The sequence below is a fragment of the Chiloscyllium plagiosum genome, unplaced genomic scaffold (assembly GCF_037043375.1).
Source record: "Chiloscyllium plagiosum isolate Xiang-an unplaced genomic scaffold, Cpla_swu_hap1 HiC_scaffold_21, whole genome shotgun sequence".
Lineage (NCBI taxonomy): Eukaryota > Metazoa > Chordata > Chondrichthyes > Orectolobiformes > Hemiscylliidae > Chiloscyllium > Chiloscyllium plagiosum.
This window is the reverse complement of record NW_028270159.1, coordinates 7,286,156-7,303,449: the sequence shown is the minus strand read 5'-3', so window position 1 is coordinate 7,303,449 and position 17,294 is coordinate 7,286,156. Positions and strand designations below refer to the sequence as shown.

General features: G+C 40.2%; 2 protein-coding genes across 5 annotated transcripts in view; one reads left to right on the top strand and one right to left on the bottom strand.

The window, feature by feature from the left end:
* bbln (bublin coiled coil protein) overlaps positions 1–17,294 on the bottom strand; it is an 85,219-nt gene that overhangs the window by 37,837 nt on the left and 30,088 nt on the right. The window contains exon 3 of one of the 3 annotated variants that reach the window (XM_043720568.2): positions 12,570–12,647. The exons of 1 other annotated variant lie outside the window; for it this stretch is intronic. In XM_043720568.2, coding sequence (XP_043576503.2) covers positions 12,585–12,647 — 63 coding nt within the window. In that variant the 3' untranslated portion in view covers positions 12,570–12,584. Of the gene's footprint in view, positions 1–12,569; positions 12,648–15,849; positions 15,964–17,294 lie in introns of those variants that run through there. One more of the 3 variants, XM_043720567.2, reaches the window with a different exon arrangement.
* ciz1a (cdkn1a interacting zinc finger protein 1a) overlaps positions 1–17,294 on the top strand; it is a 70,510-nt gene that overhangs the window by 33,274 nt on the left and 19,942 nt on the right. For both annotated transcript variants that reach the window (XM_043720561.2, XM_043720560.2), the window contains exons 7-10: positions 3,068–3,129; positions 4,374–4,553; positions 9,207–9,331; positions 11,956–12,043. In XM_043720561.2, the coding sequence (XP_043576496.2) occupies positions 3,068–3,129; positions 4,374–4,553; positions 9,207–9,331; positions 11,956–12,043 (455 nt within the window). The remainder of the gene's footprint in view (positions 1–3,067; positions 3,130–4,373; positions 4,554–9,206; positions 9,332–11,955; positions 12,044–17,294) is intronic.

Here is a 17,294-nt window from a genome sequence, read left to right as displayed (position 1 = left end):
AAGTTGGGATATTCATTAATGATTGCACAACATTCAAAGCAGTCTGTGTTCAAATGCAACAATATCTGGACAATATCCAGACTTCGTCTGACAAGTGGGAAGGAACATCTGCAGTACACAAGTGGCAGGCAATGAAGTCTCCAATCTAATTCCCACCCCGTTATGTTTAATGGTATTACCATCTCTGAATCCTCCATTATCAACATTCTGGGGGGTGACCATTGAACAGAAACTCAACTGGACCAAACATATAAATGCTCACAGGCTAGGAATACTGTGGCGGGTAACTCACTTCCTGACTCCCCATCTACAAGGCACAAGTCAAGAATGTGATGGAATGCTTCCCACTTGCTTGGATGGGTACAGCTCCAACAACACTCAAGAAACTTGTCACCATCCAGGACAAAACAGCCAGCTTGATTGGCACCACATCCACGAACACCCACTGTCTCCACCATCAATACTCAGTAGCAGCAGTGTATACTATCTACAAGATGTGCTGCAGAAATTCACCAAAGATCCTCAGACAGTACCTTCCAAACCCACAACCACTTCTGGAAGGACAAGGGCAATAGATTTATGGGAACACCACCACCTGCAAGTTTCTCTCCAAGCCACTAAATTGGAAACATATCACCATTCTTTGTGTTGCTAGGTCAAAATCCAGAATTCTCTCCCTAATGACATTATGGGTTTACCAATAGCACATGGACTGCAGTGGTTCAAGAAGGCATCTTACCACCACTTTCTGAAGGACTAAGGATGGACAATAAATGCTGGCAGCCAGCGACACCACATCCCATGAATGAATTTTAAAAAGTCAGTAATGTATTGCAGTTACAGTGGCCAAGGTGGTGCATCCCATACCTCTTCCTCTTATATTAAAAACAAAACTGGAAGGTACGGAAAGCAAAGCTGTTGTTCTCTACCTAGATAAATGAGCTTTGCCGCTACCTGTAAAATAGTCAATGCCACAGTTCAGGTACAGATAAAATGCCAGATAAGGGGTAGGAGTGGAACATCTCAACTGAAGGACAATATCTAGTGGAAAATTGTCTAGGTTATACATAGAAAAGATGCCTTTTTATTGCTGAAAATCTCAAAATAAATCATTTATGTTTTCAGGCGAAGAAATGCAACTGAAGTGTTGAAGTGTTATTAGAATTTAAGTTAGAAATAGATAACATACTGTCCTTGAATTTGATGTTAACGCTTGCGTGACATGACAGTATTATGGAGACCTGGAGTGCACATGCAGCAGCACTAATGTGTAATTTCCTGCAATGATTTTCGTCAATAGTTAATTCAGTGGACTAAATAATGAAGTCCTGATACGGCAAGCAATTAGGAAGACAAGTAGCACGTAGGTCTTTGATGCAACATGATTGGAGGTGAAGAGTAAGGAAGTCTTTCCACAAGTGTAAAGGACTTTGAACATTTTCAGCTTCCATATCAAAGAAAGGATGTACTAGCCTTGATGGCAGTAGAGTGAAGATTTACTAGGTTGGTTCCTGGACTGAAAAGCTTATCTTTGACGAGAAGCTAACTGTATTGGGCCTATATTCTCTGGAGTTTAGAAAGTTTAGAGCTGATTTGGTTGAAATATACACAATTCTGAAGGGACTTCATGAGATCAAGACTGGGATTATTATCTCTGGCCAGGAAGAAACCTGGAGGCCAGAAACACTGTCTCAACATAACAAAACAATTATTGAGGACTGAGATAAGGAGAAATTTCTTAATTCAGAAGTTTGTGGATCTTTGAAATTATCTACCCCAAAGGATTACAGGTGCATTGTCACCTAATATATTTAACTATGTTTGATCAGAAAATCAGGGATGTGGGGAGAGGCAGAAAAGTGGATCTGAAGAAAAGGATCAACCAAAATTGTGATGAATGGTGGAGCAGTCTCATGGGACTGTAAGGTCTACTCCTTCTAACGTTCTTGTGATTAAAGAAAGGATGTACTAGCCTTGATGGCAGTAGAGTGAAGATTTACTAGGTTGGTTCCTGGACTGAAAAGCTTATCTTTGACGAGAAGCTAACTGTATTGGGCCTATATTCTCTGGAGTTTAGAAAGTTTAGAGCTGATTTGGTTGAAATATACACAATTCTGAAGGGACTTGATGAGATCAAGACTGGGATTATTATCTCTGGCCAGGAAGAAACCTGGAGGCCAGAAACACTGTCTCAACATAACAAAACAATTATTGAGGACTGAGATAAGGAGAAATTTCTTAATTCAGAAGTTTGTGGATCTTTGAAATTATCTACCCCAAAGGATTACAGGTGCATTGTCACCTAATATATTTAACTATGTTTGATCAGAAAATCAGGGATGTGGGGAGAGGCAGAAAAGTGGATCTGAAGAAAAGGATCAACCAAAATTGTGATGAATGGTGGAGCAGTCTCATGGGACTGTAAGGTCTACTCCTTCTAACGTTCTTGTGATTAAGTGGTAAGTGGGAAACAGTGAGAGAAACAGCCCGGTAATAATGAAGTATCAAGCCTTTAGGACATTTCCAAGTGCTTCTAAAGATATTCAAACATCAGTCACTGTTACGCAGACAAATGTAAAAGTTGATCTCTATTAAACTGAGCATCTTGAAGATTTATTTTAGCTTGTGAGTTTCTGAATATTATGAATTTTAGCATTCTCATTTAGCTAATATTTCACTTCCCAGCCTTGCTGCTGGGTTTACAGTTTTATGATATAGTGAATCCTGGAGCTACTTTAATGGAATAAAACTCAGGTTCTTATTAAATCACCTCAGATCCTTCATTACCTGGTTTGGAGTTGTGTTAAGCTTTTTCAACACCCTTGCCTAGATGTAGGCTACTGTTCTCTGCTTTGCCTGCTTCATGTACGAGGACACAGGAATTGTAAATTTTACCTAATAGTTCCCAGGCTTGCTAATTAGAAACGTTTTTTTATTGGGAAGATGTGCCATGTTATGTCCAGTGACCAGTGTTCTGGCAATGTCAGATGCTTTTAAATAAGGCTGTTGTTTATAAAAGTCTGTTGCTTTGGTGACAGGTTCATTTTTTTAAATAATCTGTTCACAGAAACCAGTGAATGTGAAGGCAGTGGAGCTCAGAATTTGGAGCACAATGCAGTTAACACAGAGGTGAGAATATTTCTCAATGAATGCGATTTCTTAATGAATGCGATGAGTATGATGTTTCAATGGAAGCCAAAGCTGCCTATGAAGCTGTGCATCTTTTACACTGTTCTCTGATAGAAGTCATCTCAGCTGATCTGTTAAATGAAGATTGACCAATGAAGCTTGATTAACTCAACATGGAACTTGGTTAGCAGGTCTTGAATTTTAGTCAAAGCTTACTATTGATTAGATTAGATTACTTTACATTACATTGTGGAAACAGGCCCTTAGGCCCAACAAGTCCACACCAACCCGCCTAAGCGCAACCCACCCATACCCCTACATTTACCCCTTACCTAACACTACGGGCAATTTAGTATGGCCAATTCACCTGTCCCTGCACATCTTTGGACTGTGGGAGGAAACTGGAGCACCCGGAGGAAACCCACGCAGACACTGGGAGAACGTGCAAACTCCACACAGTCAGTCACCTGAGGCGGGAATTGAACCCGGGTCTCTGGTACTGTGAGGCAGCAGTGCTAACCACTGTGCCACCGTGCCGCCTGCTTACATTCTTGAGGGTGTTTTTCATTTTAAAGGCTGATATAAAATGTTATGTGAAAAATATGCCCTTTAAGTTGAAAAATCCCAGTAAAGTGAACAGGAAACCACTTGATTTAAAAAGCAAGCAAGAGTAATGACAGCTAACATGGATTCCAAAAGGCTGTAAATAGAAAACAAGACTGAATGAGGGTGATAAGGAGCTTTTGAGTTCCTGAGAAATGATGATACTTGGGACACATCACCACAATTGAAGAAGTGTTGATGGAAATTGTTAAGAAACTTCAGTCCAGGGCATAAAGAAGGCTCAGCAGCATGGGAAATATTGCTAGGACCATTATTGAATGTGAGTTGCTTGCAGAGATATAATGTTGACAAGCAAGGGGTTGGAAGAACACAGCAAGTCAGGCAGCATCAGGAGGTGGAGAACTACTGCGTTGTGTCAACTTGGAGTCAATTGGAAACCAGGTCTGAAAGGCAGGATGCCACACACAGGTACTAGGTGCGTCATTATTCTTGCGTGTGGGGTTATCATTGTTCAAGATGGTCAGCAGGCAAACCAAGCATCGTTTCTTAAACTGTTCCTTTCCCTTCTATTCCTTGTGATCACTATCCCACACTCAATCCTGACACCTACACACTGGTGACAACTCCTCCCTCAATTTCTTGATATGTTGAGTAAACAAATGAAAATTTATGCCTTCCAGATGCTGAGCACCATGAGTACACTGAAAGTGACAATTCAGCAGAGCAGTGAGAGTCGGGCAATCAGTACATCTGCACCAGATTCTGTGACCAAGGGTAGTGAGGACTCAACTGAGGAGATGGATTCTACATCTGCCAAGTTCATCTGTTATATCTGCAATGCTAACTGTTACAATCAGAAGGTAAGAGATCATCAGTGACTTGTAACTGAGCGATATCACTGAAAACAGTCTACATGGTAAATTTGCTTTTCTAACCTCCATTTACTCAATTAGCTAATGAAATGTTTTATATTTTTGTGCTGTATGTGTATGAACAGGGGAGCAAATAAGTTTTTTTTTCTTCACACTTTGCAAGTAGAGCTTTCTGAATGTTTGTTTGTTTTTGAAAATGTGATCAATGTTTGTAATGGAAGTTGCATCATTTCAAATAAATTAACTCTGCAGGGCATGGGAACCTAGACTGTAGCTTTAGGGTGCAGGACCTGGAGTGTAGGGAGGTTAGGAACATGGCATCAATCTCAAAGGAGGGTGCCTATAAACAGGAAAGTGGCTTGAAGTGTGTATACTTCAATGCAAGAAGTATACAAAATAAGGTAGGTGAACTTGCAGCGTGGGTTGGTACCTGGGACTTCGATGTTGTGGCTATTACGGAGACATGGGTAGAACAGGGACAAGATTGGCTGTTGCAGGTTCCAGGGTTTAAATGTTTTAGTAGGGTCAGAGGTGGGGGTAAAAGAGGGGGAGGTGTGGCATTGCTTGTCAAAGATCGTATTACAGCGGTGGAAAGGACGATGGATGAAGACTCGCCATCGGAGGTAGTTTGGGCTGAGGTTAGGAATAGGAAAGGTGAGGTCACCCTGTTAGGAGTTTTTTACAGGCCTCCTAATAGTCCTAGAAACGTAGAAGAAAGGATTGTGAGGATGATTCAGGAGAAGAGTGAAAGTAATAGGGTGGTTGTTATGGGGGACTTTAACTTTCCTGATATTGATTGGGAAAGCTATAGCTCTAGTTCGTTAGATGGGTCGGTGTTTGTCCAGTGTGTGCAGGAGAGTTTCCTGACACAATATGTAGATAGGCCAACAAGAGGTGAGGCCATACTGGATTTGGTTCTGGGTAACAAACCAGGCCAGGTATTAGAATTAGAGGTAGGTGAGCACTTTGGGGACAGTGACCACAATTCGGTGACTTTTACTCTAGTGATGGAGAGGGATAAGTGTGCACTGCAGGGCAAGAGTTATTGCTGGGGACAGGGAAATTATGATGCGGTGAGGCATGACTTAGGATGCGTGGCTTGGAAAAGTAGGCTTCAAGGAGCAACTATTGAGTGTCCTTGATAAGTATGTACCTGTCAGGCAGGGAGGAAAGGGTCGTGTGAGGGAGCCGTGGTTTAATAAGGAATTGGAATCCCTTGTTAAATGGAAGAGGGCAGCCTATGTAAAGATGAGGCGTGAAGGTTCAATTGGGGCGATTGAGAGTTATAAGGTAGCCAGGAAGGACCTGAAGAGAGAGCTAAGAGCAGCAAGGAGGGGACATGAAAGGTCCTTAGTTGGGAGGATTCGGGAAAACCCTAAGGCTTTCTATAGGTATGTCAGGAATAAAAGAATGACTAGGGTAGGAATAGGTCCAAGTTGCATGTGGAGGCTGAAGAGATTGGGGAGACACTGAATGAATACTTTTTGTCAGTATTCACTCAGGAACAGGACATTGTTGCCGATGTGAATACTGAGTCACAATTAAGTAGAAGGAATGGCTTTGAGGTATGTAGGGAAGAGGTGTTGGAAATTCTGGAAAGGGTGAAAATAGATAAGTCCCCTGGGCCTGATGGCATTTATCCTAGAATTCTCTGGGAAGCAAGGGAGGAGATTGCAGAGCCATTGGCCTTGATTTTTATGTCCTCGTTGTCTACAGGAGTAGTGCCAGAAGACTGGAGGCTAGCAAATGTGGTTCCCTTGTTCAAGAGGGGAATAGGGATAACCCTAGTAACTATAGGCCAGTGAGTCACACTTCTGTTGTGGGCAAAGTCTTAGAGAGAATTGTAAGGGATAGGATTTATGAACATCTGGATAGGAATAATGTGATCAAGGATAGTCAGCATGGTTTTGTGAAGGGCAGGTCGTGCCTCACAAACCTTATTGAATTCTTTGAGAAGGTGACTAAGGAGGTGGACGAGGGTAAAGCGGTAGATGTGGTGTATATGGATTTTAGTAAGGCGTTTGATAAGGTTCCCCATGGTAGGCTACTTCATAAAATACGGAGGTATGGCATTGAGGGTGAGTTGGAGGTTTGGATTAGGAATTGACTGGCTGGAAGAAGACAGAGGGTAGTAGTTGATGGTAAAGGTTCATCTTGGAGTGCCGTTATTAGCGGTGTTCCGCAAGGATCTGTTTTGGGACCACTGCTGTTTGTCATTTTTATAAATGACCTGGAGGAGGGGCTAGAAGGTTGGGTGAGCAAGTTTGCGGATGATACGAAAGTCGGAGGAGTTGTCGACAGTGAGAAAGGATGTGTCAGGTTACAGCGGGATATAGATAAGCTGCAGAACTGGGCAGAAAGGTGGCAAATGGAGTTCAATGTAGCTAAGTGTGAGGTGATTCACTTTGGTAAGAGTAACAAAAAGATGGGGTACTGGGCTAATGGTCGGATACTTGGTAGTGTGGATGAGCAGAGGGATCTTGGTGTCCATGTACACAGATCTTTGAAAGTTGCCACCCAGGTAAATAGTGCGGTGAAGAAGGCATATGGCGTACTGGCTTTTATTGGCAGAGGAATTGAGTTCCGGAGTACTGAGGTCATGTTGCAGTTGTATAAGACTCTGGTGCGGCCGCATCTGGAGTATTGTGTGCAGTTTTGGTCGCCATACTATAGGAAGGATGTGGAGGCACTGGAACGGGTGCAGAGGAGGTTTACCAGGACGTTGCCTGGTATAGTAGGAAGATCGTATGAGGAAAGGCTGAGGCGCTTGGGGCTGTTTTCATTGGAGAAAAGAAGGTTTAGGGGTGACTTGATAGAAGTGTACAAGATGATTAGGGGTTTAGTTAGGGTTGACCATGAGAACCTTTTTCCATATATGGAGTCAGCTATTACGAGGGGGCATCGCTTTAAATTAAGGGGTGGTAGGTATAGGACAGATGTTAGGGGTAGGTTCTTTACTCAGCGAGTCGTGAGTTCATGGAACGCCCTGCCAGTAGCAGTGGTGGACTCTCCCTCTTTATGGGCATTTAAACGGGCATTGGATAGGCATATGGAGGATAGTGGGCTAGTGTAGGTTAGGTGGGCTTGGATCGGCGCAACATCGAGGGCCAAAGGGCCTGTACTGCGCTGTATTCTTCTATGTTCTAAATAGGCGTTCTTCAGAGAGAAAGTTTCCATTTTCTGAATAAATGGCCAGTAGAATGGAAAATGTGTGATTTCACACTTGTTCATCCACAGCGAGTGCTGGTACACCCCCCACAACTAGTGCAAAGCTGTCTGTCTCTGGAGAGCAAAACTAACAATGTTGATTTGAAAAAAAAGCACTCTTGTGCAATGTGCAGGTGCAATATCTAATCTGGATATGCTGATAACCATCAAGTAGAATAGTATATAAAATAGATTACAACACAGAAGAAACCATTTAAACATTAGTTCTGTTAGTTCTTATAAAGTGCAATCCAGTTAATTATATAAGTTTTGCAATTCCTGTGTCATTTTAAATTCCTTTCAAAAAATCCAACTTTTCCTTTTGTTTCTTGCATCATGTAAAGTTATGCTGTTTTGTTATCAATACTCTAATGGAAGTAATTATTCTAAAGCCTTGCATTACTGATATTATACCAAACCTCATTTAATTCTCCAGGTCTTCAGCAGTCTTCTGAATGTAAAAGCTGTTAAACTAATAAAATTTAGGAGTTTTGGTACTATATTGTAAGATGCACCCCCTGGAAATTATTCAAAGAATGAACACTTGTGTCATAACTGAAGTCGGGTTATCTCTGAAAAATGGCTAGGGCTGTGCAGCTGACTGCACTGACAATTGTATGCAACAATAATGTCTACCTGACGTGAACAAGGTCAAAATAAAGAGTTCGCATGTTACTGTGAGCCAAACAGGGCAAGTAAGACATTGGCATTTTGAGAGGCGGTTTGAATGCAGATAGCAAGTACTGATCTGACAGTAGAATTTGAATATGTCGCATTATTCCAACAGGACATCTGTTCACCGTCAGCTAATGCAATATGACAACATGTCAGCACTATATCTCATTCTGATAAAGTATCCAGTTGTCTGGATGGGGTTTTGCAAGGAATAGGATCATGATATTTTTGCCATTAACGGACATTGCATCTCCATGCAAAAGGGGACCAAACAGGTTGCTATAATTATATGGTGGTTTGAAACCAATGCATTGAACTACACAATCATTGAACCCTTTTAGCCAAAGTGATTGGACAAACCCGAGCATATGGAATGGCTTGGGGGGCAAATACACACAGCTCAATGGTTGCATTGTTCTATGCATCATATTGCGTAGGACATTAATAACTGTAAATTGCACAGAAAATGTATCATTTTGCAAGGAACCCATTCATTCTGAGGAATATGCTGTCTGAAAAGTCAGAGTTTTTAACAGAACAGAAAGAAGCCCATTGCCGAATCATGTCAGCTTTGTTCCAAGCATTTACATTAAAATGCTGGCCGTCGAAGTAATTAGTATAAATCTGTTTTGAGAAAAGCCTTATTATAACTTTCATTGAGTCCAATATAGCCAGAGATTAAATTCTTAATGTTTGCATTTGAAGTTGTTAATGTCTAAATTTCTCTTTCGTAATTCTATATTTTCAATTTATTTGAAGAATTTTCAAAAACACATGAATGGAACTCGTCATCATCAGCGACTCCTGGAGATTCAGCAAATGAGTAATGCTTGTCTGGCCACAATGATTCCCAAATCAGATGGAATTGGAAGAGGCAGGGAAAGGTACGTGAAAATATCAGACTTTGGAAATTCAGAGCAAGTGCTTCTAAAGAATTCCACAAATTAGAAACAAAGAATTCACAGCACGAAAGCAGGCCTTTTGGCCCAAAAGGTCCAAGCAAATTTCATGCTCTTCCTCATAAACTTCTTCACAGCCTTTGTCACTGAGCCAAATCAGTTAATCGTTCTCCTTTCTTCCTATTGTGTTTGTTTAGTTTTCCCTTGAGTATATCCAGATTATTCACCTCATTTACTTGCGGTGCTGATTTTCATTTTATGGGTAAGGAAGTTCCTTCTGAATTCCCTATTGGATTAATTACTAGTTTGTATTCATAGCGCCTATGTTTACTCATCCTTGCCAGTAGAGATGTTTTCTCTACATGTATGTCATCAAATTTATTTTTATAAACTTGAAGGTCTCTGTGAGGTTCTCTCGCAACTTTCTCTCTTCTACAGAAAAGAGCACCACCCTGTTTAATCTTTGTTCATAAGTATTACCATATTATTCTTATCTGTCTTATGATAGCCATTTGTCTTGTACCTCTTTTGATGCCACTGTGTCCTGTAATTTGGAAACCAGAAGTACTGTAGTACTCAGTGTGGAGTAACCTTGTTTCTATATGTAATTTAACTTGTGTAGTTATTAAGACAAAAGACATCCTTTCTCATGCACTCTCTCATGGATCCTGGCAATTATGCATCCTTAAATGTTGTGCCATCTATTTTTAATCTTTTGCATGATCTCTTAAATGATTGCTCCATAAATTCTAATACCTGGAGCCTCCCTCTACTTGCGTTTCTACATTTTTTCATATTCACTGGTTTTGTGCACCTTGGTGTTCTGGTAAAAACTGTTGTTGATGTTGGTGCTATTGCTCATTAGGATCAAACCTAAATTAGAATTTTTAAGATCTAATGACAGCAGCAACTTGAGATGAAGTAATTAAAGGGCTATGGATTTTCAAATTTCGACTTTGTTCCTACATACTTTGTGCTATCCTTGTGAGCTGTTTTGAAAGATGCTAATGTTGCAGATTATGATCTAATTTTTGTTCAAACAAGTTGCATGTGGTCTTAGTGTTGGGTGGTGCTTTTCTGCTTTAAAGGATATAGAAACAGTAGGCTATTCAGCTGTGACAAGCATCACTAATCAACAATGACATGGGTTTAGAGAGGCTTTGATTCTATTCACCCCAGCTAGGATATGTAATGCCTTGGCTCACACTGAGAATGGCTAACTCCACACAAGTTAAGGATAGAACCTTCCTGGTTTGTATAAATCACCCATTAACTGACTTCATTCACCAAGGTATTGGGAAAGTGCCTAAAGTAGTTAGGATTAATTGACTTATCGAGCTTTATATCTTGTGTGTCATTGTTACATACCAGTATTGGTTTTGTACATCATGGCAAAGTAGTTAAGCACAGAGAGATGGGAGGCATCCTAATTCTTTTCACTTTTATACCCAGGCACACCCTAATTACAAAATTGATAATATTAAACTGTTGTGTGGTTTAAAGTACAGTAGTCCCCAGCACTCATGGGATACGTTCCACAACCTACCACAGATAGGGGCAAGCCCATTCATTTCAATGGGAAATGTACCTTCCTGGCAGCCGCCTGGTCCCTGGTTCCGGAAGGTTCCCTATAATGTTTGAACCGGGGATAATTGAAACTACGGAAAACGACTCCGCAGTTGGGGGGTGGGGGGGGTCACCCTGTCCCTGGTGTTGTTTTGAATTGGAGAGTTATACTCTGGCTTATAAAGGCTCATTATGAGGGCAGATTGTACAGCTTGAGTATAGAACAATGAGGGATGATCTGAATATGGTATTTTAAATGTCCAAAAGCAGTGGACAGAGTTTTAAAATTAGGGGGTTGCCCGCTTAGGACAATACTGAAGAAATTTTTCTTTCTTGGAAGGTTGTGAGACTGGAACTTGCGGCTTCAGATATGGTAGATGTGGGATTGTTGAAAATTTCTAAGGTGGAAATAGATCTTTGTTCGGGAAGGGAATGAAATGTTCTCATACGTAGATGGGAATGTGGAATTTGGAACATAAGCTGATTAGTCATGATCTTATTGAATGGTGGACCAAGCTTGAAAAGCCAAATGACCTGCTTCTCTTAATTTGTATGAATGGATTTTTTTAAGGGAAAGAAAGAAACTACTACATGTAGTGGAGCAAATCCAGAATAGGGGGACAGAATCTTGATGTCAGAACTAAAACATTTAGAAAGGAAATTTGTAAATGGTGTAGAAATGTGAAATTCTCTCACGCACACTGTATGTATCTCTCCACCCACACACACACACAAACACAGACACACTCTTGAAATTTTGATGATTCAAGTTGATGTTCTTCGGCAAAGGTATTGCTGGATATGGAACAAAGTCAGATAAACAAAGGTTGACACCTGATCAGTCATTATTTGAGTTTAAGTCAAAACTTAGGCGGAAACTACCTAATCCCCAGTTTCCTAAGTGTTATGAACTGGGTTATGCAGCTAAATTCTTATCTATATGATGGTGAAGACCAAAAACCTTTTTGATGAAATATGCAGGGAGGTGGTGAGACGTGGTTAAATCCAAGGCCAGTTCTAAATAACCATTGATTGTCTTACAGTGACAAGAAACGGCCCAGATGGTGCAGCACCTGTCAGGCCTATTTCCGAGGGAATGTCATTGAGCATCGCAGGACACCGAGACACAAGGTAGACAGAAAACATTTCTCTAAAAATTGCTAGACTCACGTCTGAAAGAGAAAGCTAACTTGCCATTTGATTAGAGATCAACCCCTTTCGAACCATTGGATTGTCTTTCAGGCGCTGTCTAGACTGCTTTGCATTTTTAGCATTTGCTGTTTTCCCTGTGTGCAATTGTACTTTTCTATGTCTATAAACAGTAAATTATTGTTAGCAGATGTAAAGGAAACCAACTTTTAAATGAATAGCATTTTTGCTGCAAAACATATGCACGTTGAATAAATGTTTATACTTGTGATCTGCAGTTTATGTCGGGTTGGGTAATATTTCTTGTAGGTGCACATGCTAAAAGTGAAACTTTTAGCCAAAATGTAGAATAGGCTGATTGAAAAACTGATGTAATCGGTGTCTGTAATGATCCATGTGGCTTAGTAGCTTGCATGTTTAGATTTTTGATTTTAATAATTTAATTTCAACACACGAGCTCCTACCTTAAAAATCTCCTCATCTCCTTTTTGGGTGCTTTTATTGGCTTATTGTATTCCTCCTGTTACTTTCTGCTGTGTGTTTCAACTATGTCTTTCATTCCTTGAGTAGAGAGGTCTTTCAGTCTCTGCAAGCAGTGGAGTAAGTGTTGAATGTTTTGGAAAATTTGCAATCTTAACAGTAGCAATACAGTATACAGGCAGAGGGATAAAGCAGTACGTGAGCGCACAGCCTCCAACAGAAAATTTAAATATGTAAAAGTCAACATAATGTCAAAGTCGCATTTGAATGGTGTCACTTGAGAATACAGACTGTACCATTTTAAGATACGTACACTTAAAACAGGCAGTCACTTATATTGACCAATAAAATCATAACTAATGATTTGCATCAACGTGATTATCATTGTTGCTGGTTATCTTGAAGTGTTCCATTTATTTCAGAAACAGTTATGCTTGCTCAAAGTTCCTGTCCTGTTAAGTTGCACTGGATACAAGAAGAGGTCAAAGAACCTTATTAGCATTCAATTACTTATTGTATACTGAAGGATTTCTAATTCCTCCCTCACCTACACCCCAATTCCCCCATGTTGTGTAGCATTACAGTCGGTACTAAGCTGTTACTGGAGTTTAAGTAAAGCCAGTTGCATTGTATTCAGCTTTTTAAATAATATATTTAGTGTAGATTCACAGCATTCTTGTTGATTCTTGACATAACCACTGTCCATTGTATATTGTGTGAGCATCAACTTCACATGAATGTGCCAATAGGAGTGGAGATGTAGTATGTGGCGATACAATATGCTCCATTATTAATGCACTATATAAAATTCAGTGGGCACGTTCCTCCTGCATTTTATTATATATTTGTGCTTTAATGCAGTGAGGTTTTGTAGGTTTTTCCAAAAGTTCAGGTGAGCTCCAAATGTTCTTGGTGGCTTGGTCCCAGGCGTTCCTGTCACTGTGCCCACATGGAAGAAAAAAATGGTTATTAAATGAGAATGTAATAACAGCTGCCATTGAGGCAGGTAATTGTAAGTTCTAGATATATGATGTGAGTGGAAACCATAAATGCTGCTCATTGTTGAATACTCGGTCAATAGGAAATGGTAGAGTTCATATCTAGCACTTAAGTAGCTGCATTGTGCATATGGTAAGTGAAAACTCCAAGACATAACCCTGAATTGAAAACTGTATTCAAGTGGCATCTTATTCTGCAGTGAGAACAGAGGGCCATGAGAGCATACCCAAGATTGCTTATTACTTGGATTTATCTGTCTGTTTTGGGGAACTTGACCACCTACTATTCATGTGAAATCCTTGATGAATTATATAAGACAAGAAAAATAGTAGCACCTTGCATTTATATAATGCCTTGATTTGGTAAAGCATTGGAATGTGTCATCAGGAGTGTTATCAAACATGATTGCAGAGATGGACAGCTTCAGGGAAGGGGTTCCATACCTTAAGTCTCTGCATTTGAAGGAATGACTGCTAGTGGTAGAGTAAATAAAATCCAGGAATCCATAAAAATACAGAATTTAGGAACTTTGAAATTCCAGAGAGTTTAGGGTCTGGGGATGTTAGAAGCAAGGAGTGGAGAGGCAATGGAGGGAATTGAAAATAAAAATGGGAATTTTAAAACTGCAACATTGCTTAAAAAGGAACTAGTTTAGATTAGTTTAAGTTACGGAATAGTTCTGTGTGTGCAAAGATGCTGCCTGTCCTGCAAAATATTTTCAAAATGTTTTACTTTTATTTCCAGCATCCACAGTATTTTATTTTTACCTATCTCTTCAATCTCATGGATAACCACTTATCTTGTTTCACCTTTACTTGGTACCTAACTCCAAGAGCATTTTGCTACTGTGAAGGCAATTTATTAATGCAGTGGCTGGGATATCTCTCTTACTTTCCGAAAATGTTAGTCTATTGGATGTTGCAGAATAAGGCCCTGCTATATCTTCTGCCAGTCAAGCAGTTTGGAGGCATTGCTGGACCTTTTACAGGAATCAAATCCTGGAAGCATAAATCCTATCCAGCAAGAGCTGTTGGTGGTCATTGGTCAGCAACTGTTGATATTTGTAGGGGCTCTATGAAAGCTGTGGATGCTGTTTGGAGAAATTCAATATCCAGAGAACTAGTGTTTTAGGTGGGCGACAGTTACGCGTTGAATGATGTGAGAAAACGAGAGGCATCCCACCTAATTAGGTTGCCTTGCCATCTCTAGCACCATTGCCTCCGTACAGGAAGATTCCACGAGTATATGAGTTGTTGCCATCACCAATTGATATGACAATAATCACTACCAACTAAAACCCTAAGACATAACTGCACAAGTAGACCATTCAGCCCCTTGAATCTGCTATGCTTTTCAGTGAGATCATGGCTGACCTGTTAATTCTTAATTCCACTTTCCTGTCTCTGTGCTGCAACTTTCTGCAGTCTTTCTCCATCTAACTCCTAATCAGCTCATATTTACCCACGTTCTATTCCATCTGCCAAATTTTTGCCCAATCCTGTCCATATCCCTCTGTAGACTCTTTGTGTCATCTTGGCCACTTGCTTTCCACTAATTTTTGTGTCATATGCAAACTTGGCTGCCCGACATTCACTTTCTTCATTAAAATCATTAATATATATTGTAAATAACTGTGGCCACAGCATTGATCCCTGTGATGTTTCACTAATTATGGTTTGCCATCCTGAAAAAAACCCTTTATCTCATTCTCGGCCTTCTATTAGTTAGCCAGCCCCCTCTCCATGCTAACATACTACCCCCACAACAGTGATGTGATCATATTAAGTAGCCTAATGTGTGATGTGCGACACCTTATCAAATACATTTTGGAAGTCCAAATATATTACGTTTGCTAGTTTCCCCAAATATATTCTGCTTGTTATCTCCTCCAACATGATTTCACCCACATGATGCCATGCTGACTCTGTTTGATTATATTCTGTATTTCTTAATGCTCTGCTATTACATTCTTTAATGTAGGCTCTAACTTTTAATATGTAAAACCGAACTAGTTTATAGTTTATTTTATTGTCTCTTCCCCTTTTTGAACGAGGGTGCTACATTGGTAGTTTTCTAATCCTCTGGGACTTTAAGAATGCTTGGAAGATTACTGCTCTGTTCAAGTGAAACCCCTCCCAGAGGAACAGCTTCCTTCTACCCAGTACTGGTGCCAGTGCCCAAGAATTGAAGCCCTTCTATACCAATCTTTGAGCTATTCATTTAATTCCTTAATATAAACAAGTTTTCCTGTGGCTCAGGCAGTAATCCCAAGTTTATTACCTTGGAAGTTCTCCTTTTCATCTTAAATCCATTAAAAAAAATTGTCAGCAAAACCTCCTTTCTAGTCCTGTCAGTGTCACTGGTGCCAATCTGGAAAATGACAACTGCATCTCTGTCCTCCTGCTCCAGGTTCCTAAAAAACCCTGAGGAGATGATAATGTTAGCATCAGGTTAGCATACATTTTTGGAATTCATGCCCAGGCTGCAGAGAGCTGTATCTATCCTCCTAATTCTATGTTTACTACCACTACTATATTCCTATTTCCTCCCTCACCACTTGCATAGCTTCCTGTATTACAGTAGGTTTGCTCATTCTCACTGAATTTCCCACTCTTGTCCATCAAGCTTGCAGGAACCTTGTAACTGTCGGGCACTTGCAGGGGCCAAAGTTCCTCGAATGCTATGTCCACTTCCTGTATCTGCAGCCACTGCAGCTACACATTCCTGTCTCTGATTACAGAACAAATTGAAAAGGCCTAATCTGAAGAGTGTGACCGCCACCTGGCATTAAGTGTCTAACTATTCTCTTCCTTGTTGTGGGGGCGTGCCCACGGCTAGGACACCAGCACCTCAACTTAGAGCCACAGTTTTTTGAGTTGCAAACACTTTGTGCAGATATATTCACCTTGAATAACCTTGATGTGCAGAAACTCCCAAGTGCTGCTGCAACAACAAGATATCACCTGTTTTGCCAATACTATCGTAGGAAATAGCAAGCTGTCTTTAAGAATACATGCGTCAGTGTGTTTTTTTTTTGAAATGCTCTTTAGAAAATTAGATAAATATTTCATTTACTCAAATATAGTTCCCTTTTAAAGGAAGCACTTGGATTTTATCTGGAAATTTGTGTACTGCATCATGCACCAAAAGATGTACACTCAAGTAATAACTTCCCACAGAGAATAGACCTGTGTTTCAAGAAGACAAAATTATAGTATTATGTATGTGGAACTAATTGGATAGCTTTTCCAAAGAATCAGCACAAGGGTGATGGACTGAATGACTACATTCTGAGCTGTATCTTTATATGTAGTCATAGAAAATCGTAGTAGTAGAGAAAAACATGAGAAGTATTTGGTAACTGTTTCTGTAATTCGAAAGGCAGACCAAAAATAATGAGACTATTAATACAACATTAATTTAGGTGCTGACCCATACACCCCAATCGGTTTTCAATTAGTCATCTTGGAATAGTGTGCGTTTATTGACTTGACTGCTGTTTTTTCTTATCTAACAACTGATGTTTAAAATTGAGAAACTTACTCTATAAATTTAAGAGGAGTGAGTCATGCATTGTGGGCAGTTAAAACCATATCACATGGCACTGGAGTCCAGTGCAGGCCTAAACAGAGAAGGGTTTAGTGGACTCCCTTCCCTGAGTGATGTCAGTGAACCATGCCAAAGATGTGTCATTAGATTCTTTATGTCAGGTTGTCATTCTGGGTAGGCACCAGAAACATGACCTCAAGTTTGG